Genomic DNA, 18,834 nt, shown 5'->3' on the forward strand with positions numbered 1-18,834 from the left:
TAAATTTTGCTTCCCCACCCTGTACATATGACACCTTCAACTGGATAAAGCTTTGTATGAAAAAACCCATTTTAGAAGATCCACTTTAAAAGTTCCGTTTTACTATAACTTAATCAGAAGGCGAGACGTACCTATATTTAACCCATGAAGACCCAGTGCTAATTTTGTAGTAATTCCCAAATGATTTTTTCTCTGTAGAACCTTTCTTAAGTGATTTATCACCATTTATTATCATATTATCCACTGTATTTTGCAATTTTCATTTAAAATCATTTATTTTTAATTTAGAAGCTCATGAAAACTCAGAGTAAATTCAAGTCTCTAAACATCCACATGGGTCATATCTGATGACCATGAAAAGATGACAAACTGCATTTTACACCAATTATTTACATGTATTGACAGGATTAGTGGATGAATGGGTATTACACAGTTTAGATCAGTAGATGCTTTTAGTCGCCAGTGGATGTTTGGGTCTTTATGGTTTAAACATTATCAACACGTTTTGAATCTCTTTGTATCTGATCTTTTCTAAAAGGTTTAAAGTATGGAAGAGGGTGATCCCAAGCCAGCATGTCTATGTGGGCCCCAGAAGGGTTATAACTGGGCTGCATATAAGGGACCCATTTGGGTTTGTCCGCAGTTTCCATGGTGGCCCCACATGTGTTTGCCCATATCAGAATCAGAATAAGAGATCTGAATATCTTATATTATTTATTCTTCACACTATTTATCCCACAATATTTATCTTTCATGTCATTTGCACTACTTCTCATGTTATTTGCACTACTTACATTCTATGTTTTACAAATATCTTAGTTTGCAATACTTTTTTATTTTTTAATGTAAATAATTGTGCCTTTTACTGGTATTTGTTGTTGTTTTACTGATATTTGTTGTCTGTCTGTAAATTATTGCACTGAACCTGAGAGCTCTACCTCCATTTCATTGTACTTGGTGCAATAACGATAAAGAGATTCGGATTCTGATTTTGATTCCGATTCTGATATGGGCAAACACACGTGGGGCCACCATTGAAACTGTGGACAAACCCACATGGGATCCTGATATGCAACCCAATTGTAGCCCTTCTGGGGCCCACATGGACATGCTGGCTGGGTTGTGTTCACATGGTCAAACATGCCACGTCACCAGTAAAAAAAAAAAAAACTCTGCGTTAATCATTTTGCAAAGCAGGAATATTAGTGTAATGTTAATTTTCATCAGCCACATAAACAACTTTGTACGATTATCATCTTTGTTGGGATAGGAAGAAAAACACTCAGTATTTTGTGGATCTAAATGTAGTCAGTGGCACAAAACAAAAACAAGTGAGTGTGGTGAAGGAGCTACATTATTTATTAGTGTCAGTCTATTAAAGTTCTTTGTAAACTGAAATGAATGTGACCTAATAGCCTTTCTGAAAGTTGGGGACTAAAATCTTTATTCATCTGGTCTTATTTGAGACATTGTGGCCACTTAGTTAAAGTTTAGGTGTTTTTATTTAAATGTGGAAGAAAATGCACAGCCACTGGTTATAGTCCACGAAGATGTGACCCTGTACAGGAAGCTACAGAATCGACTGCGGGTCAGACGCCGCTGTGTGCTGACTATTGATGAGCTAATTGAATTTCTTAAGCAGCAACAGACGCATAAATTCTGCATATATACAAAGGGAGAGAGGACCTACTCCAACAGGACCAAGATGCTATGTTCGATGGATTTGCATTACACAGTCCACCTACTAGACTGCTAATTAGTGAGGTGAGACTGTCTGCTACTCCGGTGGCACTTGTATTGTTTTTACACATTAGATGAAGCTGAAATTACTTTAAGCATTCACCAAGTAGATACAATGGCCCAGTATTATTTGAATAAAGTTTCAGTATTTCCATTTGCTACAGAGACATGGTTTTTGCTTTTGCTTTGTTGGAGCAAGGTGAATGACTCTCTAGGGATGTGTGGATAATGTTTACTATGTTATTGGCTGGTTATTACATTATTCAGGGTTCCTACAGGTTTCTACAAGTTAAATTTAAGACCTTTTTTAAGACTACTGAGACAGAATTTAATCCCCATTTCACGACCATACTAGCAAAAATCCCTGACTCCGATAATTTAGGAAAATGCTTTTATTTACTCCAATGCCTTGATTCCCATCATTCCAAGTCATTTCTTAACGTGGGCTGCAAAGTTAGTCATAATTGGTTTCTAATTTCAATGTAAATTGTCAGGTTGGAATGGTTGGAACTGAGAAGAATAACATTAGTTTCTTTGTAGTTTGGACATTTAACAGACACATTTAAGCACGATAAAGCCAACAAGTTTATAGCAACATATCTTAAGATCTACCATATCAAATGGAATACTTTTTTAACTTTTCATTTTAACTTTTTAAATCACTTTTACAGTGCAGTAACAAATTCAACAACAACAACAAGGGGGGATGCTGTTTCTTATGCACTCATCTGCTTTTCCGTTTCAGATCTGGCACCAAGAATTTGTGTCCTTGAATATGGTCCATTTCTCCTGTCTTCGTTTAAAAGTTCCCATCTTAATCCTCAAATGAAATGTTAATTTTTCCATGGTATATATTTCCTCTATAATGTCTAGCCATTGCTGTGGTCGTAGAGGGTCCCTCAAATTGAATACCTTTTAAAGACTTTTTTTACGGTATTAAATGCAGATTTGTAAATTCAAGACTTTTAAGACTTTTTAAGACCTCGCGGGAACCCTGATTATTGGCCAAGCATTGAAAATATTATTTGAAAATGTAATAACTGTAGCTGATAAAGTACATAAATAAGGCTGCATTTCTTGAAAACAAAAGATTTTTTTTGCAGTTTTTGTGCAGTTTACTCCTCAAAAATAGGTAGAGTGGATGGTATAGTCATCATATTTATTAATCAATGGTATCTACAATGCACCACTCTCTCTCCATTTTTGTCTCAAACACTGTATTAAATTGTTAGCAAGTTATTACTTCATTGGATTTATAACATTTAAAATGGTTGAAATTCTTACATTATTGGCTTCTACAAGTCCATCTCATCTGTCATGGTCATGTCAAAAATAGACTCGGTGTGTTTTTCTACCAAAGTGGATACCTGAACCAGCTCTGAGATGCTCCTTAAATGTGCCTCAACACTTCTGATGGAAACAAGAGCATTGTATAGAATGGTCATTAGCTTTGGAGACAGTGATTCTGCCATAACAAAATACACCCAGGCCTAATGGGCTTCTACATGCTTTCAAAATGAGACCAGCACATGCTACTTTTTAAAGCATTACATGTATTTTTCTTGTTTTGGTTAAAAACATGTAATCTAACTTGATACAAGCACTATACCTATAGGGATGTAGTACCTTGATATTTGCAAAAGCTTCACATAATAGCTATAGGTTGCCTTAAAATCGTGTTGCATAACTTGACAACAGAGAATGGCTAAACAGAAATCTCCCATGAACATGTCATAGGGCATTACTTTAAAAAGTATTCTTGGGGGGTTTAGCTGCTGGTGTAAGATGAAAGTTAACTAATGTGAAACTAACACAAGTAGGACAGCAGTGCACTCTCCCATGGTGTCAGATGAGGACAAAAGGCCGAGAGAACATGAAGACAACACCTCTCTGCTCACTTGTAATTTCAACAGAGCTTCTGAACGCCTCTTTGTTTGAATCCTTTAATTCATGGTGCTTGATGGTGTAATGGGTTTCTTGTGTCTGCAGACGTGAACTGTAGAACAAGGTGCAGTCTGGTTTTTTGGTTATGTGTGTGAGTGTGTGTGCGCGCGCAGTGGAGGTAGAACGCAGCCGTCACACTGGTCTTCAAAGACAACCACAACATTAATGTAGGCGGTAGCAATGTCATTAGGTACCACACTCACGCCATTTAACACGATAAAGCTCCCTGTACGTCAAGGCCCATTAGTTCTGAGTGATGACATCACAGCCATCTGATCCTGAGTTATGGCGTCGTGGTCTCAAGCCGAACTCAGAATGAGGGATAAACTCGTCTGAGGATAAATCAATGAGGCTTGGCGTGTTTTGAATGTTCCCTCTGCACTGTTTTGTGTGGCTTTTTCTCGATTGCTGCATCAGTTGCAACGCATCATCGCTGTAACGCCGAAGGACTGGCTTTTTTTACACTGTCGACTTATAAATACACGATCACTTGAATTTCAGTACATGATGCTGAAAGGTGTAAATCACATCCGAACTAAATATAAGAGCTAGAGAGCTGAGCATACAGTTTTACTTAATATAGATATTGGCAAAAAATACCAGCAGCACACTCACCAGCGAGACTCGCACTAGACAAGCTGTGAGCTATCATTTCACCTCAGGCTGTGGAGCTGGAAGGAGACATGGTGGTAGAGAAGGTGTGAAAGAGACACACAGACACTAAGACAGAGGTGTGGAATAGACCTTTCCACCTGAGCTAAATGGGGCATTCATTCACACACATCTGCATTCTTATTCATTCACACATCCATAGAGTCACCCTCAGGTTGGTGCCGTTTTAACCTGATTATCACAGCAGTTTTAATTAATTAATTTATTTTTTTCTTTCAGAATTGATTTCACTTGAATGCTGGGTATCCTGTGCAAGATTAAGATTAAAGAAATCAACTCCTCTCATAAACAGACAGAAGTTGTGAAGTTGTGGTGTTGGTGCCAAACTGCCAAAACTCTGACAGCAAGTCAATATAAAACATAAAAATATGAATAAAGTGCATGAAGATGACTGTCTAATGAGAAACTGAAGCCCTGAAGCTCTATTCACAGCAGCCAGACCTCCTTCACAAAAACATTTTAATTCACAGATGACAGGAGTCGTTGGTCTATTTTTGCCTCTTGATTATTTTCTTTTTGTTTGCTTACTGATTATTTCCGACATGCAGCAATAACCACAAAAATAGGCATTACAACAATAGTAACAAGTCATATCTGACAGACTAGGAAGACGCCTATGTTTCTATGGTCCTACTATAGTATGTGCAGTCGTGGAAAAAATTATCAGACCATAAAAAGTCATCAAAACCAATGGTTATGCAATCCAGTACTAACTCCTGTGTGTATCATGTGACTAAAACAGACAGAAAAGAAAACATGGAATGCCTAAAAGCACTGTTTTTGTCAGTACAATGCCATAGCTATTGATGTAAGAACTGAAGTGAAGAACTGAAGGCACTATCCTGCATGTTTTAGATGTATCCCTCTTCCAACACACCTGATTCAAATGATAAACCTATCATCAAGCTCTGCAGAAGCCTGATAACAACCGTCAGGTGTGCTGGAGGAGGGAAACATCTAAAACATGCAGGATAGTGGCTCTCCAGGACCAGGGTTGGCCACCCCTGGACTAGTGCGTGACTTTGACTGGGGTGACATATCAATTTTTAACAACATATAAAAACAAAGTGAAATGTTTCAGTGAACACAATGCAACCTGCAGAGGATGAATGCGTCTGTGTGTGTGTGTGTGTGTGTGTGTGTGTGTGTGTATTTGTACTGTGTGATGTCAATATAGATTGTTGGTGTGAAGCTAATCCTGGTTACCATGTTTTGTAATATTAGCATGTATTTCAGCATTGTAGCAACTAATGATTCAAATGTAACTACACAGTGAAACAACCAATCACAGCGGAGTAGAGCATCACTTCAGCTGATCCAATCCAATTCCCATTTCATATACTTCCAAAGTTAAAACTGGAAATATCATCGCAACTTCTCAGCTCAAACATAGTGCATTACATCAACTAAGAATCCATTAAGTTAACTCGCTTTGTTATGTCCATAAAGAAATTCACTCTCTATATTTTCCTCATCCTAAAACACATTAGCATTAGTAGTTAGCATTAGAATATACTCATTTGGAACAGTGAGCCACCCCTGAAGATGCTCAGAGACCAACTTCAGGTCTTCATCAGTACCGTAGTCAAAGGCACTGACAGGAGAATCCAACTGAGAGTCCAACCTAGACCCTTCTAGCTACAAGTGCTAACCAGTTTGCCGCTGCAACACCCATGTTAATAAAGGACATTAGTAACTCAAACAGCAGCGCTAGTTCCTCTCATGTTGAATGGGGTTAGCTGATTAGCACACAAACAGTTTTGGACATATTTGCAGTACATGTCCATCGAAACTGTTATGCTGTCTTAAAGCCTGAAGCACCCACAACTGAAGAATGGACCGATATCGTACAGGACATTTATACTCTGGAGAAGTTGACATTTTGTTTTAAGGGTCAAAGGGTTTTTTCGCTATTTGGTTAAAATGGACAAACTATGTTAAATCTGTAACTGATGTGAACTGAATACATCAGTCATGTGATAACATATGATATACATATTTGTTTAGGTTAATGCAAACATACACACCTTATTGTGTCTTAACGTGTTGATGAAGAAGCGGAGCAAACCTTCTCCTCCCACCCACTGTTTTTTATTTTTTTATTTGTTCTTTATTTGGCTAAAACACTTGGATTAGCTTCAATCATTTCGATCTGATGTGTGGCTACTGAAATGCACCCGAAAGGGCAGTTTTGTACGACCTGCTTTTCCAAATAAACAAAGATGGAAGAAAAAAAAACAAAAAACTGTAATTTCTTCACACTGATACGTTTGGTTAATTCTTATATTTTCAGAGTGAAAATCTCAAAATACAGCATTAGAGGTTCTAAGTGTAATATCTGTTATTCATATGTGATACGTGTCTTATGGTTGTAAATAAATTTAATCAAAGCAACAAGTATTCACTGAAACTATTTACTCACCACTAATTCAACCATCTGGGACAGTAATCAAAAAACATGCTGTAGCCAGTTTTAAAAACTGATCTCTCTGAAACAGTCACTGGTAAATGGACTGCTCTCCTCTGCCAGCCACCAATGCAATAAACTGGTCTGCCAACTGGGACTAAACTCTGTATAAATACAGAAACAAAAAACAGCAAGTGCAAGTAACTGTCACACACAGAAGATTTTTGTTTTTTGTGTCCACATTTCCAAAAAAATTAAGAATGGAGTTTATTTCCAATAAACTCATATTAGTTCAAAGAAGCCTTCTCTTGGCAATTCTCCTCAAGATATAAAAGATATATTTTGCACTTTCATTTCCCACTCAGATTGTAAAAAAAAAAAAAAGTTATTGCAGGGTATTTTTGTTTTTTTTGGCACTGCAGGCAAATACGTATTGGGTAGTAAAGAATTCCAACAGATTCCCCACTAAGTGACACTAAACGTTAAATTTGACAGAGACAGGATTTGATGACAACTTGTTGAGAGTTTACTTTTGTAACTATGTCTAGATGTGACACATTAAATTTTATCAGCGTGCTAAGTCTTGTCAGTGGTGGATGCGGTGAAACCTTTAGGCAATGTTTAAAAAATTATATCACTATTCACATGTGTGATTTTCCATCATTTCTGTTTGGCAACTACCAACACTTGGCAAGAGTGTAAATAATGTGCCTTTGTGAAGTGAGAACAATTTACTTTGTTGAGATATTGCAAAGAAAGGTTCATCCAAAGTTTATCAACTCAACTACACATTTTAACAGTAGTAAGATGCATAAACTATGCAGAGGAAAGACACACTGATGGAGATGCATCACCAACGCTAGCAGCAACGGTTGAGGAAGCAGAAGTAATCCTGATGTATGCCCTGACATTTAATATTCTTACATGTACTGTATGTACTGTTTCACAAGAACGAAATGTTATACAGTGCAAAGGCAAAACCCTGTGACAGTTTTTTAATCATTTTCAGACCTCTGTGGCTCAGAAAAAATGAGCTAAATTGTGTTTGTTTGTAGACTGAATGTTATATTCCATTAATAAAGCATTAATACCGTATAGCACAGGTGTGAAACATGCGGACCGGGGGCCAAATCCGGGCCGCCAAAGGGTCCAGTCCAGCCCTTGGGATGAATTTGAGAAAAGCAAAAATTACACTGAAGATATTAACAATCCTTTCATTTCAGGTTCTACATTCAGACCAATTCAATCTCAAGTGGGCAGGACCAGTAAAATATGATCATAATAACATATAAATAATGACAACTCCCAAGTTTCCTCTTTGTAAATGTAAATATTTTCATGTATTTACACTAAAACAAAGTTTAATTTAGCAAAAAATGTGAATATCTTGAAATGTCTTAAGAGAAGTAAGTACAATTTTAACAATATTCTGTCTGTTACTAAATGTTTTGTGTATTTGTAGATCCACTGTGATCTGTACGTTATAATGTACATGTGTAAATGATAAACTGAGGCAAAATATTGTTAAAATTACACTTATTTTTTCAGTTTGTTCATGTTATTCACAACTTCACAACAACAAGGATAGTTTGTAGATGTAAACCTTCTCATAATGTAAATTTACTTTTTTTTGCTCTAAAACATAGAGAAAAGTTTGGAGTTGACATTATTTATATATTATTATGTTATTATTTTTACTGGTTCAGCCCACTTCAGATCAAATTTAGCTGAATGTGGCCCTGAACTAAAATGAGTTTGACACCCCTGCTGTACAGGGCGCTGATTCTGTGTGTAAAGTACCTTGGTCTGGTTAAGATTTTACTCCACTGATGACAACTTACAGTATCCACCGATCATCTACTGCATTATGACCACTGACAGGAAAAGTGGTATTAATTTTGCTTGTCTCATAACAATAGGGCCTGTCAGTAGATGGGATATATTAGGTAGCAAGTGAACATTTAGCCCTTAAAGTCGATGTGTTAGAAACAGTAAAATGGACAAGAGTATGGATCTGAGCAAACTCGATAAGAGAGAAACTGTGGCCAAATCACTGGGCCCGAGCTTCTCCAGATCTTGTTGTTTATTCCCAATGTAATGTGGTTAGTACCTACTAAAAGTGTACTAAAGAACAACTCAATCTCAACTAATCGACCATCTATAGGAGCAGAACATTATTACCACCTGTCTAATACTGTGTAGGTTCCCCTTTTTTCCACAAAACCAGCTGTGACCCGAGGCCTAGACTCCACCAGACCTCTGAAGGTGTGACGTGTATCTAGACCACGACCTTTTTATGTATTTATTTTATTTTCACGTAGTAAGAAACATACACATAAATACATGTTGGTTAAAAATTGTGATGGATGGTTACCAAAAACCCTCAAGGGGCTTAACAAGTGGCAACCGCCAGATTTTAAAGGTTATTTACAACTGCAATTAAAAATAGCTGCACAAAAGCACATTTTCTACAAATAAAATTCCATGATATACCAAGCTTAGAAATGTATCCCTTGTGGAAAATTACAATCACTCAGGAGCAGAGTTTTCACAGCTTTTTTTAAACTGAATTTGAGGATGCTCCGTAAGAAGAGTTGGCAGATTATTCCATATTTTGGGTCCTGTGTATAGAACACTGAACTGAGTCAGACTGGTACGAGCAAAGGGTGCTCTAATAAGATGGCTACGAGTTGAATACTTGTGGTTTTCAGTGTGAAAGGAAAAAATATTAGTGAAATGTTGAGGCAGTAGCGTAACACACTGCAAAAATCTAAATCTTACCAAGTGTATTTTTCTCATTTCTAGCCAAAATATCTCATCACACTTAGAATAAGAAATAACCACCTAAAGAGTAACTTTTCAGTGAGATACAAGAACTTATTTTAAGACAATAGATCTTGAAGAGATCAAGAAATCTTACAAGATAATTTAAATTTTTAGATAATTTTTAGATTTTTTTTTTTTTTTGCTTGAATTAAGCAAAAAATACTGAATTAAGAAAAAAAATCTGCCTATGGAACAAGTGGAAATTATCTTGGTTACAATTCTTGAAATATGATTTTCAAGATCTATTATCTAAAAATCAGCTCTTATATCTCACTGAAAAGTTACTCCGGGTGATTATGTCTTATTTTAAGTGTGATGAGATATTTTGACAAGAAATGAGAAAAATACACTTGGTAAGATTTAGATTTTTGCAGTGCAGAGACATTAACAAATTGCCCAAGAGCTTAGCAGCAAATCCCTGAAATCCTGGAAGTAGAGAGGTGGACCTCCATTGATCAAATTTATTCCAACACCTCCCACAGATGATCAGTGGTCCTGAGATTGGGATGTCCTTCCTTAGTCCATTTTTGGATTTTTGGTCAGTACTAACCACTGCAGACCATGAACACCAAAGACCTGCTTTTGTGGAGATGCTAATTTTGCTGCTTCCAACACATCATCTTTGAGGACTAAATGTTCACTTATTGCCCAACATATCCAACCCAGTGAAAGGTCCCATTGTAATTAAATAATACTTTTTTTTTTTTTTTTTTACCACTTCTCTTGTCATTCCTCATAATGTAATGGCTGATCAGTGTATACCAAACCTGTGTGACTGTAGTTGATGGTCTTCTTAGTTTTTATCATCAGGTTTTTCTTGAACAAAAATACAACAATAACTAAATGAAAATAAATGTATTGTGATGAAAAGCTAATAGCATCGACATAAAAGGAAAAGTGTCGGGGAGGGAAGATTTGCGAATCAATCCAAATCAAAACAGCTATGAATCTGATGTGTTTTATGTTGACTTGCTCCTCAATTAAGCGCTGGTGCTTCTAAAATTTTCACTAGGGAGTACTGGTGCTAAAACAACAAGTTAATGAACCAACACATGCAAACAGCAGCACAGTTACCTGGGTTCAAAATGTCTGTCTGAATGTGACACTCGGGTAAAACTTGCTATGCTAATAAGAAAGACACCAATGGCGCATATACTGTAATGTATAGCGGTAGCAAAGATTAAACAGTATATGTGGTCGTCTGTGGCTGCTCTGCAGTGTAATTAAAACACTGTCGAAGGAAGCAGCTGTGTCTGAAATGATCGAGATTTCATGACTTAATTAGCAAAGACAGCAGAAGTTGGTAATCTTCCAACACACAGGAAACCAGACAGAAAACAAAGCAAAACAGGATTTATGCAAATAAGTTCATCACTACATTAACACATTATGTGATTACATTAATGCATTAAAGTACCAGACAACATCAAATGTGTTTACCAACGACTGCATCCCTCAACGCCCCTATGATGAGTGCATCCAGAGCTGTTGTTTCGACACAACCACGTCTTATCTCCTTAATTCAGAGCCTCAGTCACTGCTCGCTTAATTAAAACAGTGAAACTGTATCGCTTAAATGACCTTATGAGGAGTGGCGCTGGAACTGCGATAAACATGGTGCGTTGCATGTGTTTACCCTCTCAGTTCTTTGAATCCACATGCATACAATCACAAATACGCACTAAAAAATGAAGTCTCTGTGGTGCAGGAGCAGGTCTGTATTGATCACTCATTAATATTTATCAGCACATAGAAGAGGTTTAGGAGTCTGAAGGAGGAGGCAGAGGTCACCGGCAAGACACGAAAGAAAGGAGGCTCGGCAGAACTATGAGAACGACTGGAGAAGGAACACAATGATCGAGCTTCGAGGGAGGCGAGAAGGTCCCGTTTTTTCTTTTTTCTAATTCAGGAATATGAATTAGTACAGAGGAAATCCGACTGTTGAAATAAGGAAGCCAGAAGCTAGGAGAGAAATGGAGGTGCAGTGACCTTGAGCCCCTTCGCCTATTACTGTTGAATTTTAAAAAAGGGAAACCACAGACTAAGTACCAGAGAAAAGTCGTGTACAGCAATATCTTAACATTCATTTCTGTATCCAGCATGTGCACGACTGAGGAGATGGTGAAGAAAGAAAAAAAAAAAAAATCACCCAGCTGCTGCTCATATTTAGCAGAATTGTTTTGGAGAGGAGCTCAAACATGTTCATGGTCAATTGGGAGGCTAGAGGTAAAATGTAAATCTGGTTTTACAATAAAGTTTGCTCAAATTTAGTTCAGCCCATCTATATACTTACTACATATTTAAGGGCTTGAATTTCAAGCAGCAGTTGTTGCTCCATGGTTATTAGAATTATATTAAAGATGCACCTATTAAAGAATTATTGACCAGCAGTGATACCAATATCTACGGAGTGGGGAAGCAAAATTTACAATATTTTGAGGCAGGGATTGAAAGACAGTGTATGACCAATTAGTTTATTGAAAGTCATGAGAATTTATTTGCCACAAGAAAATGTACATCATAGAAAATGTTTTTATTCTATGTGTCCTCCTTCTTTCTCAATAACTGCCTTCACACGCTTCCTGAAACTTGCGCAAGTGTTCCTCAAATATTCGGGTGACAACTTCTCCCATTCTTCTTTAATAGTATCTTCCAGACTTTCTCGTAATAGTTTTGCTCATAGTCATTCTCTTCTTTACATTATAAACAGTCTTTATGGACACTCCAACGATTTTTGAAATCTCCTTTGATGTGACGAGTGCATTCAGCAAATCACACACTCTTTGACGTTTGCTTTCCTGATTAGTCATATGGGCAAAAGTTTCTGAAAAGGTATGGATAATAGTGTTAGGTATGATTATGACATCAATATATGTTTGGTTTCAAAACAAGAGACGTAGTGCCTGCTGAGAAAAAACAACTAAATGTTCATTGTAAATTTTGCTTCCCCACCCTGTAAATGAAATTTTAGCCAATAGCTGATGCCAATACCAATGTTATTCTCTCCTTTATTTTGTTTTTGTTGTTATTTACCCACCCCAAACAAAAAAATATTCATTATACATGTAAAAATAGTTGCTACTTTTAAGTCCTTCCCTTCATCACATTATCTTTGAATGAACACAGATACAAACATACCAATTTATGAAAAAACCTTAAATATAACATGACAAATTAATATTTGCCACGATACAGATAGTGGCTGACATTAGCAAATACTGGGCGATACCAATGTCTGGCCAATACTGTATATTGGTGCATCCCTAGACTGAATCGCTGGCAAAACAACTCATGTCAACTCAAGTCACACATTTTAACCAGCATTTAGTGATGGATTCAAGTACTTGATGAATTAAAGGTGTCACCTGACAAAAACGCCAGAAGTAGGGTTACACTTTATTTACCACTAGCGGCATTGTACCCGTGGTGCCATTGTACGATAGCACCCTCCAGTGGTGCCACAGCAGTATTACACCCCACCTGTACACCTTCCCGTGCTGCAACATCGGGACACTCGTTGGACAAACACGTGCCGGACAAACACGCGCTGGACACAGAAATGTCCATTATAATAGGATATTTATTAGTTGCTAAAATACTCAAAATCAAAATTTTTGTGGTATTTATTGTTTGAGGGATGCTGAGCTTGTTTATACGCACACTAATACTCTGATCATTATCCAATTTCTGGAGTAATCAGATTATTTAAGGGATCATGTAAGCAGCATAATCTGAAATGCTTTATCAGATATTAGCAGTAATCTGACTATGAGAAATCGGATTACCACACCTGGATTTCTCCCCAATACTCCAACATATTCCTGCATGTATACAGGGTAATCTGATTAATTTGTTCTTTTACATATGTGCATGTGTTAACGCAATTAAAATTGTAGAAAACGGATGGTACATAGTCATGCATCAGCGGAAGACAATTAGAGAAAGCTTGATTCTACCATCACTATGTACGTACGTACTCCGAAAGAGATCCGATAATGAACTGGAGCATCCAAACCAGGGTTTTCAATTATTGCATTTAAACGCGTCAGATCGGATCATTACAATGATCTGTTTTCTCCCAGTTATGGTCATGTAAACAGGGTCAATGTTGAAACAGCCAACCCACCAACGCTGCCATCTCTACAACCACATGAAGTACATCAAAATAAGAAAGAGTCCGATTCCAGGGACATTTTAATGGATTGGTACAGCTTCCATCACACAGCCGGCTCAAACTGACAAATGCTACTGGCCCTGAATTCTCACTGGGGTTAAGATGTGACTTTTTGTGTCCACTCACCATCATTAAGGTCCTGCAGCAGGTTCTCCTGTCCAGAGAAATCCAGCTTGACTTTGATGCAGACAGTGAGTGTGACAGCCTGGCCCGGCTTCAGAGGCAGGTGAGACACAGCGTCCTCCAAGTCCCAGCTCAGAAACTCCCCGAACACTTTCTCTGCACACACACATTAAAAACAAGCAGACAAGAAAATTAAAAACAAATACAGTAATTACAAAAGGAGAGCGATGATACCTGCTGGGATCAAAACTGTGTTACCTAAGGATTGCGTTAAAATTTTTGGATGCTATATTAAGATTGGAAGAAAAGAAAAATGACACTATTGTGCTTGTAGAAACCCGTAGATAAAAATTCACACTGATACTGGGATGTGCAGAGTAAAAACAGCACTATTGGAAGGAAACCAAGTGTTCTTGTATTTACAGTAGTGGGAAAAAGTCTTCGGACACCTTTAAAATTTCATAGAATCTAAAATATTATTATGAAATATTCACCAAAAACAGTGTGTGTGGCTGCATGACACAAACACAAATGCAAGTGACTTTTTTTGTTTATTGTTAAAAAAAATAAAATAAAATAAATTCTTGACAGTTTCAACATGTCCTGGACGTGTTTCATTATTTTGCTGAAACATCCAGTTTTGACCTTGATGGAACATGCACGTGCAGAAGGGAACATGTGGGTTTGGGGAATGGAACAATACTTGGCAAATATGTGAAACATGTTTCCCCAAACAGCTAGGTGGTGAGGTATTTGATACTCATTCCAAAGGTCTGGGGTTCAACTCTGTTTCTGCCTTCACATACATGTTTTCACCAATTACATACAGTGGGGGAAACAAGTTTTTGGACACCCCATGCATTTGTGATATATTACATTAAGACTCACTGTTAAGTTATTGAACTGTACCAAGTACTGTCCCATTCTCCAAACACACATGCTCCCTTCTGCACAAACTCAGTTCCATCAAAGTAAAAAGTGAATGTTTCAGCAAAATAATGAAACACATCCAGGGCATGACATGTTGAAATAGTCAGGAGTTTAGTTTTGTTATTTTTCTTCTAAACAAACACAAAAAAAAAAAAAAATCAATTGCATTTGTTTGTGTCTGATGCAGCCACATCTTTTGAAACACAAAAAGTATTTTAACAGAAATATTTCATGATAATGTTTAAGATTGTCTTAAATTTTCATGTGAGTCTGAAAACTTTTTTCTACTTCTGTAAGTGCACATTTAACTTCGGGTGTTTTCACACCTCGATCAATTGCAGCCGTTGCTCTGTAACAAATATTTGGTTCAGTTCGATTGGACATATGTGAGAGCAATAATCGTGCTCCGTTTTGGAACAAAACAACGGAGTTGAAACCACTTGGAAGAGGTGGTCTCAGCTTGGTTGCAATCACTACGCAGCGCGATTCGTTTACAGTGTGAATGTGACCACCTAGAAATATACAACTACAGTTTTTTCTACCACTCTGAGTATGATACTCTGCAATGTCACAAACATTACCATAAAGCAGAGTACAGCTGCAACTGATTAATCGACTATGTGCTTGAAGTTAATGCAAAAAGTCCCAATTCGATTAATCAACTCGAACTGACTTAAGGGAGATATTCTATTGCAGTTTTCCTGAATTGAAGCTTCTATGTGCGTCACAATAAGCGTCCATGTGAAAGACAATGGTGGAACTAATGTTTAACAGCAGAAAAATGAAGGAAACAAAGCTCTGATTCAGGAGAATTGTGGTTGAATGATTTTTTTTGGATCACTTTGAGTCGATTAATCGATTGCAGCTCTAAAGCAGAATGGCTCTGTCAAAAAGGTGCCGTTGCAGGACGTAAAGACACAGTAGGCTAATGAGCTTAATGAGCTTCATACTTTTCATCAGCTCCAAAATAAGCAAGTGGAGAAAATAAGCTGAGGAGCAATTTGGACGGAGGAAGAGATAGAATGCCTCATTGGCATTTGGGAAGACGAGCATAAATTGGAAATGTTCAATAATAGGCAAAAAAAACTTTCAGTGAGCACATGAAGGAACGTGGCTTCCACCAGTTTACATGGGCATGGTGTTGGGGGCATGGAGCAGTGTGAACACAAACCCAAAAAAGGTGATGCGTGACACTGTAACACATTGTAATACATTACTCCCTGAATCGGAAACAAAACTCAGGTGTGAAAACACCCTTAAGTTTCGCTGCTGCTTGGATCCTGGAGCTTTTTACTGGTCGGTTTAGCTTAGTATTACTCGGATTATCTTATGTGACAAATCTAAAACACATTGTCTTCAAATGTGTTTACCTTTATGACAAAAAACAAGTCAGACAAAATTACTTTTCCAGAAATAACTTTTCTTACTGACTTTCCTTTTTTTTGCAGTGAGCTGAGAAAGGACGACAAAAGGAGCAGCAGTATTTACAGCAGGCAGCATTTCATAATGGCAGCCAGCGTTATTATGTTGCTTGCTTTACAATAAGCTTTGCAGGGCAACAAAGCGTCTGATTGGCCACCTGCCTGTGAGCGCCTCCACTGCCGTCATCAGACCTGACGCTCTAATTTATGCCTCCAACCCCGTCTACCTGAGACGAATGACTCAGCTGCATCCACTTGAGCCGGCAGCCTTGAATGAATGATACATCACCTGAATAAAGCATAAAGTCTTCTGTCTGCAGGTGAGCCACTCCTGCTCGTAGGGATTGTAGGAACAGCAAAAAGGGCAGAGTTTAACACAAGCACAGCAGAGGGGGAGATGCGAGCACGCCATAAGAACAACAGCGTACATGTCCCTCTCTGCTCGATTCATAAGCAAAACTGTTAAAGCCCTCTAAGAGGATGTGTCGGCAGCATTAAATAAAGACTTTGCAAATACAACTCTTTAAATATTCATAAAGTCAGCACTTCTTTCAGTAAATTAAAAAGAGGGAAAACGAAGAGACTTTTTAAATGGATGGAGAAGTTTAAAAAAAAAAAAAACGCCTTTTCAATACGCCACAGTAGACCTTGTAATTCAACAGGTAGACAGCTACGATTGCAGATAACATTATTAACATCTCACGACAACTATGAATCACAGGAAATGGAATCTATGGGGACTGCCCACAAAAATCTCTCAGGTCTTGTTTCCAGTATTAACCAGAGACGTTCTCACTCTTGACAATAAAATAATGAGCTCATGTCAGAGTAGATATTAAACCATCTGTATTTCAAAGTCTTTGCTGAACATTTATTCAGGGGTTATCAGATTTTCATCTACTCATGCTTTGGATTATCTCCCTGAAAATAATGTATGAGGCAATGGAGCAGAGCTGCAATGATAAAACACAATCACGACTTATGACTCAGAAAGTTCTCTGTGAAACTTGAAATTTTACTTTTTGTGAAACAAGACACAACAATGCATGTCTATATTCAGGAACTTGTAAATGGCATCTATTAAAGGGGTCATATTTTGCTAAACCCACTTTTATTAGTCTTTGGTACATTTACTTGTGTATTTGGACCCTAATAGCTCAAAAGGTTGGAATTTGAACCCTCCAGGTGCTGCAAAGCTATCTTTATATTCATTTTGGCAAAAACCGAGTGGATTTCTACAACCTGTTTTAATTCCTTCTTAATTTGTTATGTCTATAACTAGTTACATCACAACATTTGCGCATATAAGGTCAAGACTTCTGACGAACATTTCTTCGAGTACGACATAACTTTGTCAGCAGCAGCGGTTGTAGTCCATACTGAAAATATGTCCAAACTTTGAGCTGATTACCTAAAATGTTCAGTTGTTGGTTGTATTAAAGAACACAAGTGGCTGAACGGGACAGAGAAGCACGGTCAACAACCTGGAGGGGGTGGGGCATTTGCATTGAAAGGGCCAGTGCTCAAAACAACATTTCTGGTGTTGTTACTCAGAAATATGGTTGAAGATGGACCTGTGGTGTTGAATTAATGAAGAATTCCGACCCAAGCATAGCATTTACAGTTTATGTGCATTACCAGTCAAAAGTCTGGACTCACCTTCTCATTTAAATGACATAAGAAGGACCACAGATGGCCAACAAGTACTCAGCATCACTGGGAACTCCTTCAAGACTTTTGGAAAACATTTCAGGTGACTACCTCATGAAGCTCATCGAGAGAATGCCAAGAATGTGCAAAGCAGTAACAAAAGCAAAATGTGGCTATTTTGAAGAACCTAAAATATAAAACAGGCTTTGAGTTATGTCATTCTTTTTAACTAGATAATTCCCTATGTGTCCATTCATAGTTTTGATGCCTTCAGTGACAATCTACAATGTAAATAGTCATAAAGATAAAGAAAAACCAGGTGAGTCCAAACTTTTGACTGGTAGTGTAGACCACAGGGAAAAGTTTTAAAATGTCACTCTTTTAAGTGACAAAAAAAGCTACCATTGCCTAAAATGAAACATAACTTTTTTTTTTTAGTTTGTCTTGTTCAGATCAAATCATAGAGCTCCATATTCAGTAACTGTTTCAAAGTAATGAATGGATTAAATGATTCTATATGGGTTAAAAAAGTAAATATACGAAGTTAACCCTTTCATGCATGAATTATGAGAACCTTCATCAAGATTTTTTTCTTGAGTGTTTTTATTCCTCTTTAGGCATGAAAAAAAAAGCATTTTTTTTTTTTTAAATAATAAACCTATTTTTCATGGAGTTACAAAAATGTCCACTCATTTGGACACCATGTGTTTAATTTTTGAAGCAAAGAAACATTTAAAACACAATATCAGAAAGTGACATGCTGTGTGAAAACTATGAAATAAAAACATTTTTAATGCAGCTGATCTGATGTTTTCTCACATTTTATCATACTCTAATACTAGTTATTCCTCATTTCATGGCGATAATATACCAAAAAATTAACTTTTTGTTTAAGAAAACTGTTAATTACAGTCTAATAACAACTAGCATTTGATTTACACTCAAAC

General features: G+C 37.2%; 1 protein-coding gene across 5 annotated transcripts in view; it reads right to left on the reverse strand.

Moving 5' to 3' along the window:
* trappc9 (trafficking protein particle complex subunit 9) overlaps nt 1–18,834 on the reverse strand; it is a 374,675-nt gene that overhangs the window by 252,442 nt on the left and 103,399 nt on the right. For all 5 annotated transcript variants that reach the window (XR_003936606.1, XM_030147332.1, XM_030147331.1 and 2 more), the window contains one exon: nt 13,890–14,042. Coding sequence is in view for 4 of the 5 variants with exons in the window: in XM_030147332.1 (XP_030003192.1) it covers nt 13,890–14,042 (153 nt within the window). In the remaining variant the exon portion in view is untranslated. The remainder of the gene's footprint in view (nt 1–13,889; nt 14,043–18,834) is intronic.

The sequence above is a fragment of the Sphaeramia orbicularis genome, chromosome 11 (genome assembly GCF_902148855.1).
Source record: "Sphaeramia orbicularis chromosome 11, fSphaOr1.1, whole genome shotgun sequence".
Classification (NCBI taxonomy): Eukaryota; Metazoa; Chordata; class Actinopteri; order Kurtiformes; family Apogonidae; genus Sphaeramia; species Sphaeramia orbicularis.